At 41.0% G+C, this 27,966-nt stretch overlaps 1 protein-coding gene across 1 annotated transcript; it reads right to left on the bottom strand.

Moving 5' to 3' along the window:
• Positions 1 to 8: 8 nt before the first annotated feature.
• Positions 9 to 27,239, bottom strand: LOC306918841 (cAMP-regulated phosphoprotein 19-A-like). Its single transcript, XM_079531696.1, has 3 exons — positions 27,112 to 27,239; positions 12,070 to 12,213; positions 9 to 611 (listed from the first exon to the last, which is right to left on the bottom strand). Exons 1-3 carry the CDS (start codon positions 27,139 to 27,141, stop codon positions 414 to 416), a joined length of 372 nt encoding a protein of 123 aa, XP_079387822.1. The 5' UTR covers positions 27,142 to 27,239; the 3' UTR covers positions 9 to 413.
• Between the last annotated feature and the right edge of the window lie 727 nt (positions 27,240 to 27,966).

Here is a 27,966-nt window from a genome sequence, read left to right as displayed (position 1 = left end):
GAGGTCTGGGGTCTCTAGACCTCTAGAGGTCTGGGGTGTGGGGTCTCTAGACCTCTATCGAGGCCTCTATAGAGGTCTGGGGTGTGGGGTCCCTAGGGGCCAGGTCTCTGGGGCAGGTCCTGGGTCGGTGGTCACCACTAGCCCTCCAGGGTAGCCAGCTTGGAGGCCACGATGGAGGGTTTCCTCTGGGGCAGGTCTTGGGGCTCCTAGCCCTCCATCGTAGCCAGCTTGGAGGCCACGATGGAGGGTTTCCTCTGGGGCAGGTCTTGGGGCTCCTAGCCCTCCATCGTGGCCAGCTTGGAGGCCACGATGGAGGGTTTCCTCTGGGGCAGGTCTTGGGGCTCCTAGCCCTCCATCGTAGCCAGCTTGGAGGCCACGATGGAGGGTTTCCTCTGGGGCAGGTCTTGGGGCTCCTAGCCCTCCATCGTGGCCAGCTTGGAGGCCACGATGGAGGGTTTCCTCTGGGGCAGGTCTTGGGGCGTAGGGATGTGGTCTCCCGTCACCTCGGGGGTCTTCTCGGCCGCTGACGGAGGCAGCATGCTGGGGAGGAGCTGCTTGCTCTTCATCTTGGCCTTCGCCATGTTGTAGTCACCCGAGTCAAAGTACTTTGGCTGTTGGAGGAGAAATAACACCTGAGTCAAAGTACTTTAAATAACACCTGAGTCAAAGTACTTTAAATAACACCTGAGTCAAAGTACCTTAAATAACACCTGAGTCAAAGTACCTTAAATAACACCTGAGTCAAAGTACCTTAAATAACACCTGAGTCAAAGTACTTTAAATAACACCTGAGTCAAAATACCTTAAATAACACCGGAGTCAAAGTACCTTAAATAACACCTGAGTCAAAGTACCTTAAATAACACCTGAGTCAAAGTACCTTAAATAACACCTGAGTCAAAGTACCTTAAATAACACCTGAGTCAAAGTACCTTAAATAACACCTGAGTCAAAGTACCTTAAATAACACCTGAGTCAAAATACCTTAAATAACACCTGAGTCAAAGTACCTTAAATAACACCTGAGTCAAAGTACCTTAAATAACACCTGAGTCAAAGTACTTTAAATAACACCTGAGTCAAAGTACTTTAAATAACACCTGAGTCAAAGTACTTTAAATAACACCTGAGTCAAAGTACCTTAAATAACACCTGAGTCAAAGTACTTTAAATAACACCTGAGTCAAAGTACCTTAAATAACACCTGAGTCAAAATACCTTAAATAACACCTGAGTCAAAGTACCTTAAATAACACCTGAGTCAAAGTACCTTAAATAACACCTGAGTCAAAGTACTTTAAATAACACCTGAGTCAAAGTACCTTAAATAACACCTGAGTCAAAGTACTTTAAATAACACCTGAGTCAAAGTACCTTAAATAACACCTGAGTCAAAGTACTTTAAATAACACCTGAGTCAAAGTACCTTAAATAACACCTGAGTCAAAGTACTTTAAATAACACCTGAGTCAAAGTACCTTAAATAACACCTGAGTCAAAGTACTTTAAATAACACCTGAGTCAAAGTACCTTAAATAACACCTGAGTCAAAGTACTTTAAATAACACCTGAGTCAAAGTACCTTAAATAACACCTGAGTCAAAGTACCTTAAATAACACCTGAGTCAAAGTACCTTAAATAACACCTGCGTCAAAGTACTTTAAATAACACCTGAGTCAAAGTACCTTAAATAACACCTGAGTCAAAGTACCTTAAATAACACCTGAGTCAAAGTACCTTAAATAACACCTGAGTCAAAGTACCTTAAATAACACCTGCGTCAAAGTACTTTAAATAACACCTGAGTCAAAGTACCTTAAATAACACCTGAGTCAAAGTACCTTAAATAACACCTGAGTCAAAGTACCTTAAATAACACCTGAGTCAAAATACCTTAAATAACACCTGAGTCAAAATACCTTAAATAACACCTGAGTCAAAGTACCTTAAATAACACCTGAGTCAAAGTACCTTAAATAACACCTGAGTCAAAGTACCTTAAATAACACCTGAGTCAAAGTACCTTAAATAACACCTGAGTCAAAGTACCTTAAATAACACCTGAGTCAAAGTACCTTAAATAACACCTGAGTCAAAGTACTTTAAATAACACCTGAGTCAAAGTACCTTAAATAACACCTGAGTCAAAGTACTTTAAATAACACCTGAGTCAAAGTACTTTAAATAACACCTGAGTCAAAGTACCTTAAATAACACCTGAGTCAAAGTACTTTAAATAACACCTGAGTCAAAGTACCTTAAATAACACCTGAGTCAAAGTACCTTAAATAACACCTGCGTCAAAGTACTTTAAATAACACCTGAGTCAAAGTACCTTAAATAACACCTGAGTCAAAGTACCTTAAATAACACCTGAGTCAAAGTACTTTAAATAACACCTGAGTCAAAGTACCTTAAATAACACCTGAGTCAAAGTACTTTACATAACACCTGAGTCAAAGTACCTTAAATAACACCTGAGTCAAAGTACTTTAAATAACACCTGAGTCAAAGTACCTTAAATAACACCTGAGTCAAAGTACTTTAAATAACACCTGAGTCAAAGTACCTTAAATAACATCTGAGTCAAAGTACTTTAAATAACACCTGAGTCAAAGTACCTTAAATAACACCTGAGTCAAAGTACTTTAAATAACACCTGAGTCAAAGTACCTTAAATAACACCTGAGTCAAAGTACCTTAAATAACACCTGAGTCAAAGTACTTTAAATAACACCTGAGTCAAAGTACCTTAAATAACACCTGCGTCAAAGTACTTTAAATAACACCTGAGTCAAAGTACCTTAAATAACACCTGAGTCAAAGTACCTTAAATAACACCTGAGTCAAAGTACCTTAAATAACATCTGAGTCAAAGTACTTTAAATAACACCTGAGTCAAAGTACCTTAAATAACACCTGAGTCAAAGTACTTTAAATAACACCTGAGTCAAAGTACTTTAAATAACACCTGAGTCAAAGTACTTTAAATAACACCTGAGTCAAAGTACCTTAAATAACACCTGAGTCAAAGTACCTTAAATAACACCTGAGTCAAAGTACCTTAAATAACACCTGAGTCAAAGTACCTTAAAAAACACCTGAGTCAAAGTACTTTAAATAACACCTGAGTCAAAGTACCTTAAATAACACCTGAGTCAAAGTACCTTAAATAACACCTGAGTCAAAGTACTTTAAATAACACCTGAGTCAAAGTACCTTAAATAACACCTGAGTCAAAGTACTTTAAATAACACCTGAGTCAAAGTACCTTAAATAACACCTGAGTCAAAGTACCTTAAATAACACCTGAGTCAAAGTACCTTAAATAACACCTGCGTCAAAGTACTTTAAATAACACCTGAGTCAAAGTACCTTAAATAACACCTGAGTCAAAGTACCTTAAATAACACCTGAGTCAAAGTACCTTAAATAACACCTGAGTCAAAGTACCTTAAATAACACCTGCGTCAAAGTACTTTAAATAACACCTGAGTCAAAGTACCTTAAATAACACCTGAGTCAAAGTACCTTAAATAACACCTGAGTCAAAGTACTTTAAATAACACCTGAGTCAAAGTACCTTAAATAACACCTGAGTCAAAGTACCTTAAATAACACCTGAGTCAAAGTACTTTAAATAACACCTGAGTCAAAGTACCTTAAATAACACCTGAGTCAAAGTACTTTACATAACACCTGAGTCAAAGTACCTTAAATAACACCTGAGTCAAAGTACTTTAAATAACACCTGAGTCAAAGTACCTTAAATAACATCTGAGTCAAAGTACTTTAAATAACACCTGAGTCAAAGTACCTTAAATAACACCTGAGTCAAAGTACTTTAAATAACACCTGAGTCAAAGTACCTTAAATAACACCTGAGTCAAAGTACCTTAAATAACACCTGAGTCAAAGTACTTTAAATAACACCTGAGTCAAAGTACCTTAAATAACACCTGCGTCAAAGTACTTTAAATAACACCTGAGTCAAAGTACCTTAAATAACACCTGAGTCAAAGTACCTTAAATAACACCTGAGTCAAAGTACCTTAAATAACATCTGAGTCAAAGTACTTTAAATAACACCTGAGTCAAAGTACCTTAAATAACACCTGAGTCAAAGTACTTTAAATAACACCTGAGTCAAAGTACTTTAAATAACACCTGAGTCAAAGTACTTTAAATAACACCTGAGTCAAAGTACCTTAAATAACACCTGAGTCAAAGTACCTTAAATAACACCTGAGTCAAAGTACCTTAAATAACACCTGAGTCAAAGTACCTTAAAAAACACCTGAGTCAAAGTACTTTAAATAACACCTGAGTCAAAGTACCTTAAATAACACCTGAGTCAAAGTACCTTAAATAACACCTGAGTCAAAGTACTTTAAATAACACCTGAGTCAAAGTACCTTAAATAACACCTGAGTCAAAGTACCTTAAATAACACCTGAGTCAAAGTACCTTAAATAACACCTGAGTCAAAGTACCTTAAATAACACCTGCGTCAAAGTACTTTAAATAACACCTGAGTCAAAGTACCTTAAATAACACCTGAGTCAAAGTACCTTAAATAACACCTGAGTCAAAGTACCTTAAATAACACCTGAGTCAAAGTACCTTAAATAACACCTGAGTCAAAATACCTTAAATAACACCTGAGTCAAAGTACCTTAAATAACACCTGAGTCAAAGTACCTTAAATAACACCTGAGTCAAAGTACCTTAAATAACACCTGAGTCAAAGTACCTTAAATAACACCTGAGTCAAAGTACCTTAAATAACACCTGAGTCAAAGTACCTTAAATAACACCTGAGTCAAAGTACCTTAAATAACACCTGAGTCAAAGTACTTTAAATAACACCTGAGTCAAAGTACCTTAAATAACACCTGAGTCAAAGTACTTTAAATAACACCTGAGTCAAAGTACTTTAAATAACACCTGAGTCAAAGTACCTTAAATAACACCTGAGTCAAAGTACTTTAAATAACACCTGAGTCAAAGTACCTTAAATAACACCTGAGTCAAAGTACCTTAAATAACACCTGCGTCAAAGTACTTTAAATAACACCTGAGTCAAAGTACCTTAAATAACACCTGAGTCAAAGTACCTTAAATAACACCTGAGTCAAAGTACTTTAAATAACACCTGAGTCAAAGTACCTTAAATAACACCTGAGTCAAAGTACTTTACATAACACCTGAGTCAAAGTACCTTAAATAACACCTGAGTCAAAGTACTTTAAATAACACCTGAGTCAAAGTACCTTAAATAACACCTGAGTCAAAGTACTTTAAATAACACCTGAGTCAAAGTACCTTAAATAACATCTGAGTCAAAGTACTTTAAATAACACCTGAGTCAAAGTACCTTAAATAACACCTGAGTCAAAGTACTTTAAATAACACCTGAGTCAAAGTACCTTAAATAACACCTGAGTCAAAGTACCTTAAATAACACCTGAGTCAAAGTACTTTAAATAACACCTGAGTCAAAGTACCTTAAATAACACCTGCGTCAAAGTACTTTAAATAACACCTGAGTCAAAGTACCTTAAATAACACCTGAGTCAAAGTACCTTAAATAACACCTGAGTCAAAGTACCTTAAATAACATCTGAGTCAAAGTACTTTAAATAACACCTGAGTCAAAGTAACTTAAATAACACCTGAGTCAAAGTACTTTAAATAACACCTGAGTCAAAGTACTTTAAATAACACCTGAGTCAAAGTACTTTAAATAACACCTGAGTCAAAGTACCTTAAATAACACCTGAGTCAAAGTACCTTAAATAACACCTGAGTCAAAGTACCTTAAATAACACCTGAGTCAAAGTACCTTAAAAAACACCTGAGTCAAAGTACTTTAAATAACACCTGAGTCAAAGTACCTTAAATAACACCTGAGTCAAAGTACCTTAAATAACACCTGAGTCAAAGTACTTTAAATAACACCTGAGTCAAAGTACCTTAAATAACACCTGAGTCAAAGTACTTTAAATAACACCTGAGTCAAAGTACCTTAAATAACACCTGAGTCAAAGTACCTTAAATAACACCTGAGTCAAAGTACCTTAAATAACACCTGCGTCAAAGTACTTTAAATAACACCTGAGTCAAAGTACCTTAAATAACACCTGAGTCAAAGTACCTTAAATAACACCTGAGTCAAAGTACCTTAAATAACACCTGAGTCAAAGTACCTTAAATAACACCTGCGTCAAAGTACTTTAAATAACACCTGAGTCAAAGTACCTTAAATAACACCTGAGTCAAAGTACCTTAAATAACACCTGAGTCAAAGTACCTTAAATAACACCTGAGTCAAAATACCTTAAATAACACCTGAGTCAAAGTACCTTAAATAACACCTGAGTCAAAGTACCTTAAATAACACCTGAGTCAAAGTACCTTAAATAACACCTGAGTCAAAGTACCTTAAATAACACCTGAGTCAAAGTACCTTAAATAACACCTGAGTCAAAGTACTTTAAATAACACCTGAGTCAAAGTACCTTAAATAACACCTGAGTCAAAGTACTTTAAATAACACCTGAGTCAAAGTACCTTAAATAACACCTGAGTCAAAGTACCTTAAATAACACCTGCGTCAAAGTACTTTAAATAACACCTGAGTCAAAGTACCTTAAATAACACCTGAGTCAAAGTACCTTAAATAACACCTGAGTCAAAGTACTTTAAATAACACCTGAGTCAAAGTACCTTAAATAACACCTGAGTCAAAGTACCTTAAATAACACCTGCGTCAAAGTACCTTAAATAACACCTGAGTCAAAGTACCTTAAATAACACCTGAGTCAAAGTACCTTAAATAACACCTGAGTCAAAGTACCTTAAATAACACCTGAGTCAAAGTACCTTAAATAACACCTGAGTCAAAGTACCTTAAATAACACCTGAGTCAAAGTACCTTAAATAACACCTGAGTCAAAGTACCTTAAATAACACCTGAGTCAAAGTACCTTAAATAACACCTGAGTCAAAGTACCTTAAATAACACCTGAGTCAAAGTACCTTAAATAACACCTGAGTCAAAGTACCTTAAATAACACCTGAGTCAAAGTACCTTAAATAACACCTGAGTCAAAATACCTTAAATAACACCTGAGTCAAAGTACCTTAAATAACACCTGAGTCAAAGTACCTTAAATAACACCTGAGTCAAAGTACTTTAAATAACACCTGAGTCAAAGTACCTTAAATAACACCTGAGTCAAAGTACTTTAAATAACACCTGAGTCAAAGTACCTTAAATAACACCTGAGTCAAAGTACCTTAAATAACACCTGCGTCAAAGTACTTTAAATAACACCTGAGTCAAAGTACCTTAAATAACACCTGAGTCAAAGTACCTTAAATAACACCTGAGTCAAAGTACTTTAAATAACACCTGAGTCAAAGTACCTTAAATAACACCTGAGTCAAAGTACTTTACATAACACCTGAGTCAAAGTACCTTAAATAACACCTGAGTCAAAGTACTTTAAATAACACCTGAGTCAAAGTACCTTAAATAACACCTGAGTCAAAGTACTTTAAATAACACCTGAGTCAAAGTACCTTAAATAACATCTGAGTCAAAGTACTTTAAATAACACCTGAGTCAAAGTACCTTAAATAACACCTGAGTCAAAGTACTTTAAATAACACCTGAGTCAAAGTACCTTAAATAACACCTGAGTCAAAGTACCTTAAATAACACCTGAGTCAAAGTACTTTAAATAACACCTGAGTCAAAGTACCTTAAATAACACCTGCGTCAAAGTACTTTAAATAACACCTGAGTCAAAGTACCTTAAATAACACCTGAGTCAAAGTACCTTAAATAACACCTGAGTCAAAGTACCTTAAATAACATCTGAGTCAAAGTACTTTAAATAACACCTGAGTCAAAGTACCTTAAATAACACCTGAGTCAAAGTACTTTAAATAACACCTGAGTCAAAGTACTTTAAATAACACCTGAGTCAAAGTACTTTAAATAACACCTGAGTCAAAGTACCTTAAATAACACCTGAGTCAAAGTACCTTAAATAACACCTGAGTCAAAGTACCTTAAATAACACCTGAGTCAAAGTACCTTAAAAAACACCTGAGTCAAAGTACTTTAAATAACACCTGAGTCAAAGTACCTTAAATAACACCTGAGTCAAAGTACTTTAAATAACACCTGAGTCAAAGTACCTTAAATAACACCTGAGTCAAAGTACTTTAAATAACACCTGAGTCAAAGTACCTTAAATAACACCTGAGTCAAAGTACTTTAAATAACACCTGAGTCAAAATACCTTAAATAACACCGGAGTCAAAGTACCTTAAATAACACCTGAGTCAAAGTACCTTAAATAACACCTGAGTCAAAGTACCTTAAATAACACCTGAGTCAAAGTACCTTAAATAACACCTGAGTCAAAGTACCTTAAATAACACCTGAGTCAAAGTACCTTAAATAACACCTGAGTCAAAATACCTTAAATAACACCTGAGTCAAAGTACCTTAAATAACACCTGAGTCAAAGTACCTTAAATAACACCTGAGTCAAAGTACTTTAAATAACACCTGAGTCAAAGTACTTTAAATAACACCTGAGTCAAAGTACTTTAAATAACACCTGAGTCAAAGTACCTTAAATAACACCTGAGTCAAAGTACTTTAAATAACACCTGAGTCAAAGTACCTTAAATAACACCTGAGTCAAAATACCTTAAATAACACCTGAGTCAAAGTACCTTAAATAACACCTGAGTCAAAGTACCTTAAATAACACCTGAGTCAAAGTACTTTAAATAACACCTGAGTCAAAGTACCTTAAATAACACCTGAGTCAAAGTACTTTAAATAACACCTGAGTCAAAGTACCTTAAATAACACCTGAGTCAAAGTACTTTAAATAACACCTGAGTCAAAGTACCTTAAATAACACCTGAGTCAAAGTACTTTAAATAACACCTGAGTCAAAGTACCTTAAATAACACCTGAGTCAAAGTACTTTAAATAACACCTGAGTCAAAGTACCTTAAATAACACCTGAGTCAAAGTACTTTAAATAACACCTGAGTCAAAGTACCTTAAATAACACCTGAGTCAAAGTACCTTAAATAACACCTGAGTCAAAGTACCTTAAATAACACCTGCGTCAAAGTACTTTAAATAACACCTGAGTCAAAGTACCTTAAATAACACCTGAGTCAAAGTACCTTAAATAACACCTGAGTCAAAGTACCTTAAATAACACCTGAGTCAAAGTACCTTAAATAACACCTGCGTCAAAGTACTTTAAATAACACCTGAGTCAAAGTACCTTAAATAACACCTGAGTCAAAGTACCTTAAATAACACCTGAGTCAAAGTACCTTAAATAACACCTGAGTCAAAATACCTTAAATAACACCTGAGTCAAAGTACCTTAAATAACACCTGAGTCAAAGTACCTTAAATAACACCTGAGTCAAAGTACCTTAAATAACACCTGAGTCAAAGTACCTTAAATAACACCTGAGTCAAAGTACCTTAAATAACACCTGAGTCAAAGTACCTTAAATAACACCTGAGTCAAAGTACCTTAAATAACACCTGAGTCAAAATACCTTAAATAACACCTGAGTCAAAGTACCTTAAATAACACCTGAGTCAAAGTACCTTAAATAACACCTGAGTCAAAGTACTTTAAATAACACCTGAGTCAAAGTACCTTAAATAACACCTGAGTCAAAGTACTTTAAATAACACCTGAGTCAAAGTACCTTAAATAACACCTGAGTCAAAGTACCTTAAATAACACCTGCGTCAAAGTACTTTAAATAACACCTGAGTCAAAGTACCTTAAATAACACCTGAGTCAAAGTACCTTAAATAACACCTGAGTCAAAGTACTTTAAATAACACCTGAGTCAAAGTACCTTAAATAACACCTGAGTCAAAGTACTTTACATAACACCTGAGTCAAAGTACCTTAAATAACACCTGAGTCAAAGTACTTTAAATAACACCTGAGTCAAAGTACCTTAAATAACACCTGAGTCAAAGTACTTTAAATAACACCTGAGTCAAAGTACCTTAAATAACATCTGAGTCAAAGTACTTTAAATAACACCTGAGTCAAAGTACCTTAAATAACACCTGAGTCAAAGTACTTTAAATAACACCTGAGTCAAAGTACCTTAAATAACACCTGAGTCAAAGTACCTTAAATAACACCTGAGTCAAAGTACTTTAAATAACACCTGAGTCAAAGTACCTTAAATAACACCTGCGTCAAAGTACTTTAAATAACACCTGAGTCAAAGTACCTTAAATAACACCTGAGTCAAAGTACCTTAAATAACACCTGAGTCAAAGTACCTTAAATAACATCTGAGTCAAAGTACTTTAAATAACACCTGAGTCAAAGTACCTTAAATAACACCTGAGTCAAAGTACTTTAAATAACACCTGAGTCAAAGTACTTTAAATAACACCTGAGTCAAAGTACTTTAAATAACACCTGAGTCAAAGTACTTTAAATAACACCTGAGTCAAAGTACTTTAAATAACACCTGAGTCAAAGTACCTTAAATAACACCTGAGTCAAAGTACCTTAAATAACACCTGAGTCAAAGTACCTTAAATAACACCTGAGTCAAAGTACCTTAAAAAACACCTGAGTCAAAGTACTTTAAATAACACCTGAGTCAAAGTACCTTAAATAACACCTGAGTCAAAGTACTTTAAATAACACCGGAGTCAAAGTACCTTAAATAACACCTGAGTCAAAGTACTTTAAATAACACCTGAGTCAAAGTACCTTAAATAACATCCGAGTCAAAGTACCTTAAATAACACCTGAGTCAAAGTACCTTAAATAACACCTGAGTCAAAGTACCTTAAATAACACCTGAGTCAAAGTACTTTAAATAACACCTGAGTCAAAGTACTTTGGCTGTTGGAGGAGAAATAACACCTGGAGTTAATTTAGTTCATTCAGGACGGGATCTAATCCCCACATTTAGACCTGATGTTTCTATATCAGTGGTTCTCACAGGGTTAAACCCTCATGTTTCTATGTCAGTGGTTCTCACAGGGTTAAAACCTCATGTTTCTATATCAGTGGTTCTCACAGGGTTAAACCCTCATGTTTCTATGTCAGTGGTTCTCAGGGTTAAAACCTCATGTTTCTATATCAGTGGTTCTCACAGGGTTAAAACCTCATGTTTCTATGTCAGTGGTTCTCACAGGGTTAAACCCTATGTTTCTATGTCAGTGGTTCTCACAGGGTTAAACCTTGTGTTTCTATGTCAGTGGTTCTCACAGGGTTAAACCACATGTTTCTATATCAGTGGTTCTCACAGGGTTAAAACATCATGTTTCTATATCAGTGGTTCTCACAGGGTTAAAACCTCATGTTTCTATGTCAGTGGTTCTCACAGGGTTAAACCCTCATGTTTCTATGTCAGTGGTTCTCACAGGGTTAAACCTTGTGTTTCTATATCAGTGGTTCTCACAGGGTTAAAACCTCATGTTTCTATGTCAGTGGTTCTCACAGGGTTAAAACCTCATGTTTCTATGTCAGTGGTTCTCACAGGGTTAAAACCTCATGTTTCTATGTCAGTGGTTCTCACAGGGTTAAACCTCATGTTTCTATGTCAGTGGTTCTCACAGGGTTAAACCTCATGTTTCTATGTCAGTGGTTCTCAGACATTTTCATGTCAAGGACCCCCAGAATTATATGTAATTGGCCGCCGACCCCCATCTCGCTCGTAGCACGTACAAGCTTGTAGATCTGCAGATTTGTGCCACAAAAACGTGGCAAAAATCTTTGGATATACCTATATTCTTTCAGAGTGATCGTTTTTAACTCATATGGTTGCTTCTGGGGGTCCCTGGAACAACATATTTTCAGATGGGGGTCGGCGGCCAATTACATATAATTTTTGGGGTCCTTGACATGAAATAGTTTTCAGAAAACTGTCATGATTTAGAACATTTTTTTTGTAAAGAATCGTCAAGTCCAAATGGGTTAGTTTATTGTGCGTGCGAGAATGCGACTGTGCGTGCAACTCACTCCTTTCTGCAGCCTCTTGCGCAGCAGGTCTGAGCCTGCAGGCTTGGTTGCCAGGTTGGGGTAGGTTGCCAGGTTGGGGTAGCGAGATTTCAGCTTGGCCTCCTCCACTCTCTCTGGGCTGATCACCATGTTGTCATCCATTTCCTGTTGAAAATACACCAAAATACACCCATTTCCATTTTATTTAACAATTAAACAGCGCCTGAAACAGGCATTAGCCTACCTCTCCATCAAATGAAAAGATATATAATCCAAACTCCTCTGTCAATATTGTAAACGAACGGTAACATGAATGAACTCTTCAAGCCTGACACTTGTCAGAAATAAAATCAACCACGGTTGATTTGATTGATCATAAAGTTAATGCGAGTGTGCGCATGGGAAAAAGCGATGCGATGCCGATGGAGAAATCCCACATAGTTAAGTTACCTCATAGTCATGCTGCATGCGCTGTTGGTCTTTGAAGAATTAGAATCCAAGGTTTGTCAATCATATTATGGTTTATGGTTGAAAGTAAACCATAATTAGTCAACTTTAAAAAGAGATCAAACTTTATTTATATAGCACATTTAAAACAATATAAGCTGACCAAAGTGATGTAGGCCTACAGGCGCACAGACAAAAAGAACATAATTAAAAAAAAAACACAGCCAAATAGTAGGCTACATAATTAAAATAATACGATCAGGTGCAATTAAATGCCAAAGAGAAAAGGTGTGTTTTCAGTAGAGATTTGGTCTGGGTCTGTCGGAGCTGCTCTGTTACAGGTTACAGGTCAGTCTGTGCTGCCTGGGAGTTCACAGTGATGTTACAGGTCAGTCTGTGCTGCCTGGGAGTTCACAGTGATGTTACAGGTCAGTCTGCTGCATGGGAGTTCACAGTGATGTTACAGGTCAGTCTGCTGCATGGGAGTTCACAGTGATGTTACAGGTCAGTCTGCTGCTGCATGGGAGTTCACAGTGATGTTACAGGTCAGTCTGTGCTGCACAGGGAGTTCACAGTGATGTTACAGGTCAGTCTGCTGCATGGGAGTTCACAGTGATGTTACAGGTCAGTCTGCTGCATGGGAGTTCACAGTGATGTTACAGGTCAGTCTGCTGCCTGGGAGTTCACAGTGATGTTACAGGTCAGTCTGTGCTGCATGGGAGTTCACAGTGATGTTACAGGTCAGTCTGCTGCATGGGAGTTCACAGTGATGTTACAGGTCAGTCTGTGCTGCTGCATGGGAGTTCACAGTGATGTTACAGGTCAGTCTGCTGCTGCCTGGGAGTTCACAGTGATGTTACAGGTCAGTCTGCTGCCTGGGAGTTCACAGTGATGTTACAGGTCAGTCTGTGCTGCCTGGGAGTTCACAGTGATGTTACAGGTCAGTCTGTGTTGCATGGGAGTTCACAGTGATGTTACAGGTCAGTCTGCTGCTGCCTGGGAGTTCACAGTGATGTTACAGGTCAGTCTGCTGCCTGGGAGTTCACAGTGATGTTACAGGTCAGTCTGTGCTGCATGGGAGTTCACAGTGATGTTACAGGTCAGTCTGCTGCTGCCTGGGAGTTCACAGTGATGTTACAGGTCAGTCTGCTGCCTGGGAGTTCACAGTGATGTTACAGGTCAGTCTGCTGCTGCATGGGAGTTCACAGTGATGTTACAGGTCAGTCTGTGCTGCATGGGAGTTCACAGTGATGTTACAGGTCAGTCTGTGTTGCATGGGAGTTCACAGTGATGTTACAGGTCAGTCTGCTGCCTGGGAGTTCACAGTGATGTTACAGGTCAGTCTGTGCTGCATGGGAGTTCACAGTGATGTTACAGGTCAGTCTGCTGCCTGGGAGTTCACAGTGATGTTACAGGTCAGTCTGCTGCATGGGAGTTCACAGTGATGTTACAGGTCAGTCTGCTGCTGCTGCCTGGGAGTTCACAGTGATGTTACAGGTCAGTCTGCTGCCTGGGAGTTCACAGTGATGTTACAGGTCAGTCTGCTGCTGCATGGGAGTTCACAGTGATGTTACAGGTCAGTCTGCTGCCTGGGAGTTCACAGTGATGTTACAGGTCAGTCTGCTGCCTGGGAGTTCACAGTGATGTTACAGGTCAGTCTGTGCTGCTGCCTGGGAGTTCACAGTGATGTTACAGGTCAGTCTGCTGCCTGGGAGTTCACAGTGATGTTACAGGTCAGTCTGTGCTGCTGCCTGGGAGTTCACAGTGATGTTACAGGTCAGTCTGCTGCTGCCTGGGAGTTCACAGTGATGTTACAGGTCAGTCTGTGCTGCATGGGAGTTCACAGTGATGTTACAGGTCAGTCTGTGCTGCATGGGAGTTCACAGTGATGTTACAGGTCAGTCTGTGCTGCATCATGGGAGTTCACAGTGATGTTACAGGTCAGTCTGTGCTGCATGGGAGTTCACAGTGATGTTACAGGTCAGTCTGTGCTGCATCATGGGAGTTCACAGTGATGTTACAGGACAGTCTGTGCTGCATGGGAGTTCACAGTGATGTTACAGGTCAGTCTGCTGCATGGGAGTTCACAGTGATGTTACAGGTCAGTCTGTGCTGCTGCCTGGGAGTTCACAGTGATGTTACAGGTCAGTCTGCTGCTGCATGGGAGTTCACAGTGATGTTACAGGTCAGTCTGTGCTGCTGCCTGGGAGTTCACAGTGATGTTACAGGTCAGTCTGTGCTGCTGCCTGGGAGTTCACAGTGATGTTACAGGTCAGTCTGCTGCTGCATGGGAGTTCACAGTGATGTTACAGGTCAGTCTGCTGCTGCATGGGAGTTCACAGTGATGTTACAGGTCAGTCTGCTGCTGCATGGGAGTTCACAGTGATGTTACAGGTCAGTCTGTGCTGCCTGGGAGTTCACAGTGATGTTACAGGTCAGTCTGTGCTGCTGCCTGGGAGTTCACAGTGATGTTACAGGTCAGTCTGCTGCTGCATCATGGGAGTTCACAGTGATGTTACAGGTCAGTCTGCTGCTGCCTGGGAGTTCACAGTGATGTTACAGGTCAGTCTGCTGCATGGGAGTTCACAGTGATGTTACAGGTCAGTCTGTGCTGCTGCCTGGGAGTTCACAGTGATGTTACAGGTCAGTCTGCTGCTGCCTGGGAGTTCACAGTGATGTTACAGGTCAGTCTGCTGCTGCATGGGAGTTCACAGTGATGTTACAGGTCAGTCTGCTGCTGCATGGGAGTTCACAGGACGCATGCGCGGCGTAAGAAGTCGGAAGGGCTAGGGGCTCTAGACGGCGTGTAGAACAATGTATTAAAAAGTCACTTAAAAGTTCTAATTATATCCTCTACCCCCACGACAAACAACAAGAATCAAAGTAGGTTGTGTGTGGGATAAAAATTACTGAAGACAACGACCCACAAGAGTGAACATATGATGGCAACTACAACCAGAAACCAAACAAAGACGCAGCCAAGCCAGGGGGCTGGAACAGGCAATTACAACGCCAGGTTCGATGAATTGGATTCGAAATTGGACAAGTTGCTGGAACTAAACGCCTCAACTAACACCCTGTTGAACACTGTTGTCGGGCGAGTGGACACACTTGATACAAAAACTGAGAGCATTATGGCTGATGTACACGAACAAGGAGTGAGGCTAAACTCGCAAGAGAAGCGGGTCTACGAGCTGGAGAAGAAGTTACGACATGCAAATGAGTATATTGATCAGCTTGAAAATAGACACCGTCAGAACAACCTAAGACTCCTGAATGCAGGTGAAGGGGAAGAAAGTGATATGCCAATGATTTCCTACTTGGTTAAAACCCTCGCGGAAAAATGGAATCTTGAGCTCAAGGAAGATGATTTTGAGAGAGCTCATCGCGTTGGTCCAGTTAAGGACAAGGCAACACGTCCCCGGGCCATTATATTTAAACTCCACCACTTCCAGAAGAAGCAGCTAATATGGAAACAGACAAGAGAAAGTCTGGAAGGTTGTGATCTCAAAATTGTGCAGGACACGTCCGCACAGTTGCGGATGAAGAAAGCGGAGTACTGGCCATTAAGAGAACAACTTCATCAACTGAATATTAAGACCTACATAAAACACCCAGCAACGCTATACGTGGAGGACGAGGACATCACTGTGAGCTTCAAAACGCTAGACGAGGCCAAATGCGAGTTGAAAGGGAAATACCCATCCATTAAACTTCTATTTAAATGACCGACCATCAAACCTACAAGGACAGATGAGGCGATAAACGGCGGGTAAGAGACTACACACTCTATATGATTCAACTAAGACTTTAATCTTATTATGCCACCAAGCCCGAGTCTGACGTTTAAGGATGGCCCAAAAGTAGCGATATTTGAAGACAAAATAACTGATAATTGCAGTAACGGAATAAGTGGACAATCAAACATTCATATTACTGCACACTATGGAACTATGGACTGATTAGCGCACCATACGGACTAGTAGCAGAGCCGCTCCTCGGCGCTGCTCTTTTTCTTTTTTTTTTTTCTCTATGAAACTTGTTGAATGGACCTAACACGGTTGGGGGGGGGGGTGCTGGGGGCGGAGGCGTGGGGTTGAAAACGTCGGGAGGGGGGGGGGGGGGGGTTCGGAAATGGGCTTCTCTTCTCACCTTCTCTTTCTCCCTCTCTGCCTGTCTGTCTCCTCTTCCCCTGTCGCTGTCACCCTTCAGACTCTTCCCCTCCTTATTTTTTCTCCTTTCTTCTCTTTTTCTTTAACTTATTATAGGTTGCATTAAGATGGAAAATTAAACCTGATCCAATTGTATTTGGTTGTATTCAGTTAGAGCATTACGTAATAAATCTAGAGTATAATATTAATGATTAATCTCTTCTTTTTTTTATTATTTTTGTCTGGGTTATGCACGATTATGTTATGTTGCGAATAGGCAACACCACATTTATTTAATGGAGGAGGAGGGTGAGAGTGATAATATGGAAGCATATATTGAATCACAAATTCATTGCTCTTTCCCTCTAACCTATAGACTAGCGAGGTATAAGTAGAACTAGTGGGGAGAAATAGCCCTCAAGTATTGTGGGTATGTATGTATGTATGTATGTATGTATACTTATTATTATTATTTTCTCTCTCCCCCACTATTTAATTATTTAATTTCTACATTTCATTTCTATTTATGTATTACTTTAACTGTGCCTCGAAGACAAATTAAGTTTCAAATAATCAAATGCCACTATCCCCCTCCTGTCACTAAGAACCATATGATGTACAACTTATTTAATTTGCAAATGAGGGGTTTGAAATGTGAGGCTTAGTTATTTTTGTCCTGGGTCGGAGGAAGTGTAAACATGAACATGAATGGTCGATACATTTGCATGAGGAGGAGAACCTTCAGGAATGTGAATAGAAAGGTTGTGGACCTAAAACAAGGAGGTATGAATGAGTCTGTATGAGTGCTTATTTCAGTAAATTGTTCTGCACGCCAAAGAGTGGGGGTTTATAGCTCTAACAAAGCATGTGTCTAAAATATAGGGAAGGGGTGGGTGGGGGGTGGGGCAGGTCAGCGTTCGTGGGGGTAAATGTCTGTGTGTTTGAGTGTGTGTTGTGTTCCCCCTGTGTGTCAGGTTCCTGGGTTCATAGCGGGTTTGATCCCGGCGGCTCTACCTCTAATCGAGCCTCTACTTATTATAGGACATAGAACATCCATGGCTAATCAAAACCCTGTAAAAACTATTCCAGTGTCCTTTCAAATAGTAACATGGAATGTAAATGGTCTTCAGGAAGGCACAAAAAAACAGAAAGTCCTACATCATTTGGGAAAACTGTCCTCCGACATTGTCTTTTTACAGGAACTTCACTTTAAAGTAGGACAAATGGAATATTTAAAGAGGCAATGGGTAGGGGAGGCATTTGAAGCTGTTTTTACATCTAGGAGTAGGGGGGTGGGAATATTAATTAACAAGAGGATACCATTTAAGTTGATTTCTCAACACAAGGATATCCACGGCAGGTATCTAATAGTGAAATGTGAAATATTCGGTGAACGCTACACTCTCATAAATGTCTATAACCCTCCCAACTCAGATATGTCTTTCCTGGGTAAAATTCAAACTATATTAGATAACACACCAACAGGGGTGATTATAATGGGGTCAGATTTGAACAATATCTTTAGCTCTAATGACAGCTCAACTAAAACCAGGAAAATCAACCCACCAAACAAACTTGTGAAATTTCTCTCAGATAATGAACTACAAGACGTATGGAGAATTTTACATCCCAATACAATAGACTACACATACTTCTCACATCCTCAAAATAGTTACAGTCGATTAGATTATATATTTGTATCACAGCAAGGCCTGGACAATGTACTATCAAGTAAAATTAACAACATCATTATATCAGACCACGCTACAGTCTCATGTGTCATGACCCCAAAACAAAATGCTCTTTCTCAGAGGATGTGGAGAATGAATAGGAAATATTTAACAGATAACGAATTTTTGATGCACATTAAAAAACACATAGAGATATTTATCCAAACGAATGTACATGTAGAAGACCCTCAAGACAGGCCTGAAATTGAGGTCATATGGGATGCATTTAAAGCATATATAAGAGGAATAATGTTAGGGTATGCCGCAAAAAAGAAAGCTGAATTGAACAAGGAAATAAATAAACTGAGGGAACATATTAGTAGCTTAGAGAAAAAACACAAGACACACTTTGATAGGAAAACATTATCTGAACTACAGGAAGTTAAGTTAAAATTGGATAGCTTATTAACTAAAAAGGCTAATGATTTTCGACATAACTCCAACAAACTTAACTATATTTCGGTTAATAAATCAGGCAAACATTTAGCATCATTGGTTAAAAAGGTGTTGAAGAGACAACCTATATCTTTAAAAAACAAAACAACAGACTTGGTTAATAGAAACAACCAGTTAATTAACAATGAATTTAAATCATTCTATGAAAACCTATACACATCGGAAATAAAAGATCAGGACCCGCTCCCCTTCTTAAACTCACTAGAATTGAAAAAACTATCAGCAGAGCAAAAAGACAATTTTAATAAGGACTTCTCTTATGAAGAAATTAAATCGGCAATAAAACAATCTCCCCCCAAAAAAGCTCCTGGAATGGATGGCCTCCCAATAGAATTCTATTCTACATTCTGGTCAAGTATAAACCCCCTCTTTATGGAAGTTATAAATTCTGCTCAAACAAAACACTCGCTTCCTCAAACGATGTATTTAGCTACTATCTCGGTATTACCGAAACCTGGAAGAGAATGCGTAAGTCCTTCTGACTTTAGACCAATTAGTTTAATTAACTGTGATAAAAAAATAATTACAAAGGTAATGAATAACAGATTAGCTCAGGTTCTACCAAGTATAATTCATCACAATCAAACAGGATTTATTCAAAATAGAGACTTGAAAACGAACACCAGAACTTGCTTATCCTTAATACAATACGCTAAGAAGCATAATAAAGAGTTAACGCTAATGGCCGTCGATGCGGAAAAAGCCTTTGACCGTCTAGAATGGTCATACTTGTACAAAGTCTTAGAGGTGTATGACTTCCCATTAAAATTCATAAACATGGTAAAAACAATCTATAAATCACCAAAGGCACAAGTATACACTAATGGAATTTTATCCGACCCCTTTCCCTTGAGCAGAGGATCAGCTCAAGGCTGCCCCCTATCGCCTTCCCTGTTCGCCTTAGCAATTGAGCCCTTGGCCCAAAAAATTAGACAGTCCGAACAAATAATGGGTATTAGCATTGGTAAAAACCAATATAAACTGAGCTTGTTTGCAGATGATTTATTGCTCTACCTAAGTAATGTAAACCGGGATATGCCACACATATTAGAAATTATGAAAACATTTTCAAAAATATCAGGTTACAAGATGAACGAAGGAAAAACTGAATTGCTGGTAATAAATAAAGGGGAAACCGATTTGGACGAATTTAGACAATTTAAAGTAAAAAAGAGTAATATCAAGTACCTAGGTTGCTATATGAGTGCAAACAAACTACAGCTGTATAAAGATAATTTTATCCCATTAGTTAAAGGACTGAAAGAAGATTTGGAAAGGTGGTCTGACTTGAACATCAACCTTATGGGCAGAATAAATCTCTTTAAGATGATGTGGTTGCCTAAATTTTTATATATATTTCAGACTATATCTATTACACCGCCCAAATCCTTTTTTAAAAGCGTGAATTCACTTATTACATCCTTCATTTGGTCTAATAAATCAAATAGAATAAAGAGGAAACTGCTGCAATACCCTCGAGAGGAGGGAGGTCTAAATCTTCCTAATATGGAACTCTATCATAATACAAGTCAAATGTTCTATATCTATAACATAATTAATAACACAAATGAGGAACCGTGGATAGACATTGAAAACCACCAGTTACAACCACATAGTTTACTCTTAGCCCTTTTCCCCAAGAAAAGAATTAAAACGTCAAACTTTATTATTAATAGCACTGTTAACGCTTGGAAAAATATGAAAAAAATAGTAGGTCACGATATAGGAATCCCTAAACATATACAAATTTGGAATAACCCATCAATAACAATTCAAAACGCTCAACTGAACTGGGAAACATGGATTAATGGTGGAATTCAGAAGTTATCAGACATTATACAAAATAATCAATTATGTTCCTTTCAGGAATTAAAAGACAAACACAAATTAAACAATAGGGATGTTTTTAAGTATCTGCAGTTGAAAAACTGGGTAATAGAAAATTTGGATCTTGGGGAAAAAATTCCAACTAAATTAAGCGACGTGATTAAAAAAAGGGATAAAAAGAGACCACTTATAGGTGCTGTATATAACATCCTAAGCAATGCAGAGAATAGTGACGAACTGCTACAAAATATATATAATAAATGGAATGAAGATCTTCAAATAGATGATGCTAAATATAAATGGAAGGGATGCTTACAACGTACATATAAAACTACCACAAACGAAAATCTAAGACTAATTCAGTATAAAGTAATGACAAGAATGTACTATACTAGAGATAAGATAAATAAGTTCGATCCCACATCCTCTGATAGATGCTTAAAGTGTTGCACACAAAGAGATTCCCTTATACACGCCTTCTGGTACTGCGAGAAAGTTAGAAAGATCTGGGAGAAAATGGAGAGTTTTTTAAATATAAATTGTAAATGTGCAGTCGTGCTTTCACCTAAGATCTGTATCTTCCAAAATATTGAGGAAACCAGATGCCCAATAAGCAGGCAAATTCTCTTTTCATGTTTAGTATATAAAAAACTGCTGTTGCAAAACTGGAAAAATAAAGAAGCACCCTCCCTTCAAGATTGGAAATCACTAATGAAATATTATTTAAATATTGAGAAGACAATGTCGGAGGACAGTCATAAAGAAAACCAATTTAACTCTCTGTGGAGCCCAATTTATGAGGCGTTGTAGGAGGAATGGAGCCGCTGAGTCAACCTGTGCTGGACAACCTAAGGAACCTGTATGAGTGTGTGTGTGTGTGATGTTTTGTGTTGCTCCCCCTTTGTTTCTTCCCGCATCTCCCTCATGTGTGTGTATAGGGCAGGGCAGGGCAGGTAGGGTGTGTGTGTGTGTGTGTGTGTGTGTGTGTGTGTGTGTGTGTGTGTGTGTGTGTGTGTGTGTGTGTGTGTGTGTGTGTGTGTGTGTGTGTGTGTGTGTGTGTGTGTGTGTGTGTGTGTGTGTGTGTGTGTGTGTGTGTGTGTGTGTGTGTGCGTGCGTGCGTGCGTGCGTGCGTGCGTGCGTGCGTGCGTGCGTGCGTGCGTGCGTGCGTGCGTGTGTGCGCGCGCGCGTGTGTGTGCGCACATGCGGCTTTAGTAAGAATGAGGTGTGAATGAAAATAAAATGAAAAAACCATTGGGTGGATGAAGCCATAAAATTAATGAAATACAAAATGTTTAAAAAACTCTAATGTCATGTAAACCATTTCCTGTTACCTCCTTGACTAAGATCATTCCTTATGAAAATGTACTATTGATATGTATTCAAGAATGTATGTAACCACTCAACCACCCAATAAAAAAAATAATTATAAAAAAAAAAGGGAGTTCACAGTGATGTTACAGGTCAGTCTGCTGCTGCCTGGGAGTTCACAGTGATGTTACAGGTCAGTCTGTGCTGCATGGGAGTTCACAGTGATGTTACAGGTCAGTCTGTGCTGCATGGGAGTTCACAGTGATGTTACAGGTCAGTCTGTGCTGCATGGGAGTTCACAGTGATGTTACAGGTCAGTCTGTGCTGCATCATGGGAGTTCACAGTGATGTTACAGGTCAGTCTTCAGACAAGAAAAAGTTTCATTCGTGCCATTATACTAAGCAGGGACGAATAGTTTTCATAATCCTCAAGGGGGCCGTGCCCACGCTCCAAAAGTGGCATCACCTGTCACTCATTAGTAGTCTAATCACTGTGTGAGGAGTGCATAGTAGGCTATAGTTCCTTTTCTCCACAACGGACTTTTTCGCTTCTAAACCCCTTGTTGCTTTTCCCTGTGATGGTCACGCAGCAATAAGGTGAAACAGAACACAAAAATGAGTAGCCTATTTATTTTTTAACACGCTGCGTCACACACATCCCTCTCTCGCTCCTCTCCCTCTCCCTCGTGTGCGCAATGTCTGTGACTGTGAGACACAGACGCGGTCAATAATATATAGCATAAATAATAGGCCAAATATAACACTTTCCCTCTATCTGTGACTGTGATCAGCTCCTCACACACATACCTGGCAGGTTAAGCACCCAGATTAGCATTTCAATGCCTGATCTGCATGTGTACAAGGGACAGGCAACGCGGTCCACCACCCCCGCCCCGGACAGTGAGAAAAACAGACGTGTTAAGGTGCCAGACTTGGATGGTTAGAGCGGCGCGATTGTATACACAATGCAAGACGAGAATTGCGCGAATTGTAGAAAAACTAGAAATCCCCTAAAATCATCAAGGGGGCTCGAGCCCCGCAGCCCCCACGTAGTCGTCGTCACTGATACTCAGCCTATGCACAACGATTGTTTTAATTCAAAGTGGTATAGCTATTCTGCACTCACCATGTGAATCCAAGCAGGTCCTCACAAGTACAGTATAGGTAAAACACCGCAAGGTCCTCACTCCTCCTCAGCGCAATGGCACATCGATAAACGTTGAGATTTCACTAGTGGCATATTCAGGCAATCCTCAACAGATTGTTATAATTCCAAGTGATCTATAATCTGTGAAGTTTATATTTTCATGTGGGTGTAAGTAATGTTTTTATATGACTTTTATCAAACATGGTAGCCTATATTTAATGTCCACTGAGCTGTGGTGGCTTGCCTACACTCTCTCAATTAGGGATTTTCCCGGCGGTTATTTTCACTCTCGTGTACAACCTTTATTCAAATACGGTATTTTAAAATGCAACCACACTTTTGATTTATTTTTCCTGGGACTGCAGCTGCACTTGTTCAGTTGACTTCCTTTCTTAACACGGGGGAAAGAGGACGTTGCGAGGCGCTGCGAGGCGTTGCGAGGCGCTGCGAGGCGCTGCGAGGCGCTGCGAGGCGCTGCGAGGCGTTGCGAGGCGCTGCGAGGCGTTGCGAGGCGCTGCGAGGCGTTGCGAGGCGCTGCGAGGCGTTGCGAGGCGCTGCGAGGCGCTGCGAGGCGTTGCGAGGCGCTGCGAGGCGCTGCGAGGCGCTGCGAGGCGCTGCGAGGCGTTGCGAGGCGTTGCGAGGCGCTGCGAGGCGTTGCGAGGCTCTGCGAGGCGCTGCGAGGCGTTGCGAGGCTCTGCGAGGCGCTGCGAGGCTCTGCGAGGCGCTGCGAGGCGCTGCGAGGCGTTGCGAGGCGTTGCGAGGCGCTGCGAGGCGCTGCGAGGCGTTGCGAGGCGCTGCGAGGCGCTGCGAGGCGTTGCGAGGCGCTGCGAGGCGTTGCGAGGCGCTGCGAGGCGTTGCGAGGCGCTGCGAGGCGTTGCGAGGCGCTGCGAGGCGTTGCGAGGCGCTGCGAGGCGTTGCGAGGCGTTGCGAGGCGTTGCGAGGCGCTGCGAGGCGCTGCGAGGCGTTGCGAGGCGCTGCGAGGCGCTGCGAGGCGCAAGCATGGGACCAAAATGGGACGCTTTTTTTTTAAATAGAATAATCGATTTTTTATTTCAAGATCGATTCCCGTGCTTATCGAACGAACGTCGATTAATCGATTTTTTTGGGTCAGCCCTACAATGGAGGGTATTGGTGGACCAATAGGATGTCTATGGAGGGTATTGGTGGACCAATAGGATGTCAATGGAGGGTATTGCAACTCTAGATTCATCCCATTAAAAAATGAATCACACCCATGTGAAGTGAGGGTCTGAGGGGCGATCTTATCATCACAAATCCTCATACATCATCTCATCCCGGCCAATTAGTCCAATTAGTCCAGGGGCCAATTAGTCCTGGGGCCAATTAGTCCAGGGGCCAATTAGTCCAGGGATATAGAAACAGGTTTTTCAGATTTTTTTTAATCGACCTCATTCCAAAATGGGTTAACAACCTACAGAAGGCTATTGAAGGCAAAATGTTGGCCTGGGCTGTGGCTCAGCGGTCCAGGCACCTTGGCCGGTAGTCCAGTCTGGCAGTGTGCCGCGGGTTCGACTCCCGAACCCGACGGCCTTTACTGCATGTCACCCCCCCCCCCCCCCCATCTCTCTCCCCATTTCCTGTCAGCCTACTGTCTATCTCTCTATAAAAAAATATAAAATAAAGGCAAAAGCAACAAAACAAAAAAAAAAATGAAAAAAGAGAAGGCAAAATGTTCTAAATGTCTTATGCTTTAAGTAGCATGTGATGTGTGTAAAAACTAGGGTTTTTTCATGATTCTGAATCCATTCCATGCATTTGTTTTGCACGAAAAACACATTTTGTGATGACGGCTATGGCCGTTCTTAGCCCAAGGAGTGTTTTTTGTGCAAAACGAATGCTTGGAATGGATTCAGAATCATGAAAGCCCCCTAGTTTGACACGTCACATGATACTTCAAGAATGATGACACTTGGACATTTTGTGCATAGGTTGTCTATGGTGTATTCACATATAACAGTTTTTAGTCACCTTATGTGGTACAAATTCATGAAAATATCAGTCACAATTTGCATCCTCAGTTTTGTCTTAAAAAACTGGCCATTCATTATCAATGGCATTTAATGTTCGTGTTCGGACAATGTTTGTCCGAACACTCAAAACTGGACATAGCTTCATAAATATATTGTTGCAAACTGCAGCTAAGCTAAGGGGGTCCCTGCTTCATCTCTCTCAGCTAAGGGGGTCCCTGCTTCATCTCTCTCTCAGCTAAGGGGGTCCCTGCTTCATCTCTCTCTCAGCTAAGGGGTCCCTGCTTCATCTCTCTCTCAGCTAAGGGGGTCCCTGCTTCATCTGTCTCAGCTAAGGGGGTCCCTGCTTCATCTCTCTCAGCTAAGGGGGTCCCTGCTTCATCTCTCTCTCAGCTAAGGGGTCCCTGCTTCATCTCTCTCTCAGCTAAGGGGGTCCCTGCTTCATCTGTCTCAGCTAAGGGGGTCCCTGCTTCATCTGTCTCAGCTAAGGGGGTCCCTGCTTCATCTCTCTCTCAGCTAAGGGGGTCCCTGCTTCATCTCTCTCTCAGCTAAGGGGGTCCCTGCTTCATCTCTCTCTCAGCTAAGGGGTCCCTGCTTCATCTCTCTCAGCTAAGGGGGTCCCTGCTTCATCTGTCTCAGCTAAGGGGGTCCCTGCTTCATCTCTCTCTCAGCTAAGGGGGTCCCTGCTTCATATCTCTCTCAGCTAAGGGGGTCCCTGCTTCATCTCTCTCTCAGCTAAGGGGGTCCCTGCTTCATCTCTCTCAGCTAAGGGGTCCCTGCTTCATCTCTCTCTCAGCTAAGGGGGTCCCTGCTTTATCTCTCTCAGCTAAGGGGGTCCCTGCTTCATCTCTCTCTCAGCTAAGGGGGTCCCTGCTTCATCTCTCTCAGCTAAGGGGGTCCCTGCTTCATCTGTCTCTCAGCTAAGGGGGTCCCTGCTTCATCTCTCTCAGCTAAGGGGGTCCCTGCTTCATCTGTCTCTCAGCTAAGGGGGTCCCTGCTTCATCTCTCTCTCAGCTAAGGGGGTCCCTGCTTCATCTCTCTCTCAGCTAAGGGGGTCCCTGCTTCATCTCTCTCTCAGCTAAGGGGGTCCCTGCTTCATCTGTCTCAGCTAAGGGGGTCCCTGCTTCATCTGTCTCAGCTAAGGGGTCCCTGCTTCATCTCTCTCTCAGCTAAGGGGGTCCCTGGCTTCATCTGTCTCAGCTAAGGGGGTCCCTGCTTCATCTCTCTCTCAGCTAAGGGGGTCCCTGCGTCATCTCTCTCAGCTAAGGGGTCCCTGCTTCATCTGTCTCAGCTAAGGGGGTCCCTGCTTCATCTCTCTCTCAGCTAAGGGGGTCCCTGGCTTCATCTGTCTCAGCTAAGGGGGTCCCTGCTTCATCTCTCTCTCAGCTAAGGGGGTCCCTGGCTTCATCTGTCTCAGCTACAATTTGCATCCTTAGTTTTGTCTTCAAAAACTGGCCATTCATTATCAATGGCATTTAATGTTCGTGTTCGGACAATGTTTGTCCGAACACTCAAAACTGGACATAGCTTCATAAATATATTGTTGCAAACTGCAGCTAAGCTAAGGGGGTCCCTGCTTCATCTCTCAGCTAAGGGGGTCCCTGCTTCATCTCTCTCAGCTAAGGGGGTCCCTGCTTCATCTGTCTCAGCTAAGGGGGTCCCTGCGTCATCTCTCTCAGCTAAGGGGGTCCCTGCTTCATCTCTCTCTCAGCTAAGGGGTCCCTGCTTCATCTGTCTCTCTGCTAAAGCGATTTCAGTCAAATCATAACAAAATCAAGACGAGTCACGGCGCACACACACACGCACGTACGCACACACACGCACGCACGCACGCAAACACACACGCGCGCGCACACACACACACACACACACACACACACACACACACACACGCAGTGTGGTTAGCCTGTTAGCATGCATGCTAACCAACACTAAGACACACATCTATCTATCATTAGAGTAACAAATAAATACAGATGAATTATTATATTTGGTCATAATTCCAGTACCTGCTTGGTGGCTTCAACCTCCTCACACATTGTAGTGGATTCACTTTAATGTCAATTAAAGGATTTGAATTTAATCCAAAACAAACACAAAGTCAACAAGAAAACAGCCTGTCTGGACAGGACGATCAACAGATCACAGAGCAGACAGACAAGACGACCAACAGATCACAGAGCAGACAGGACGATCAACAGATCACAGAGCAGACAGGACGATCAACAGATCACAGAGCAGTCAGGACGATCAACAGATCACAGAGTGGACAGGACGATCAACAGATCAGATCACAGAGCAGACTGGACGATCAACAGATCACAGAGCAGACAGGACGATCAACAGATCACAGAGCAGACAGACAGGACGATCAACAGATCACAGAGCAGACAGACAGGACGATCAACAGATCACAGAGCAGACAGGACTATCAACAGATCACAGAGCAGACAGACAGGATGATCAACAGATCACAGAGCAGACAGGACTATCAACAGATCACAGAGTCCTCTGGACTACAGGGCACCTGGACAACTGGGCACCTGGACAACTGGGCACCTGGATGAGTGGCCACCTGGACAACTGGGAACCTGGATGAGTGGCCACCTGGACAACTGGGCACCTGGATGAGTGGCCACCTGGACAACTGGGCACCTGGATGAGTGGCCACCTGGACAACTGGGCACCTGGATGAGTGGCCACCTGGACAACTGGGCACCTGGATGACTGGGCACCTGGACAACTGGGCACCTGGGTGACTGGGCACCTGGACAACTGGGCACCTGGATGACTGGGCACCTGGACAACTGGGCACCTGGACAACTGGGAACCTGGATGACTGGGCACCTGGACAACTGGGCACC

Source organism: Electrona antarctica, assembly GCF_951216825.1.
Source record: "Electrona antarctica genome assembly, contig: scaffold_86, whole genome shotgun sequence".
Taxonomy (NCBI): domain Eukaryota; kingdom Metazoa; phylum Chordata; class Actinopteri; order Myctophiformes; family Myctophidae; genus Electrona; species Electrona antarctica.
Note: the sequence above shows the minus strand (reverse complement) of the source record. Positions and strands in the feature narration are given on the sequence as shown.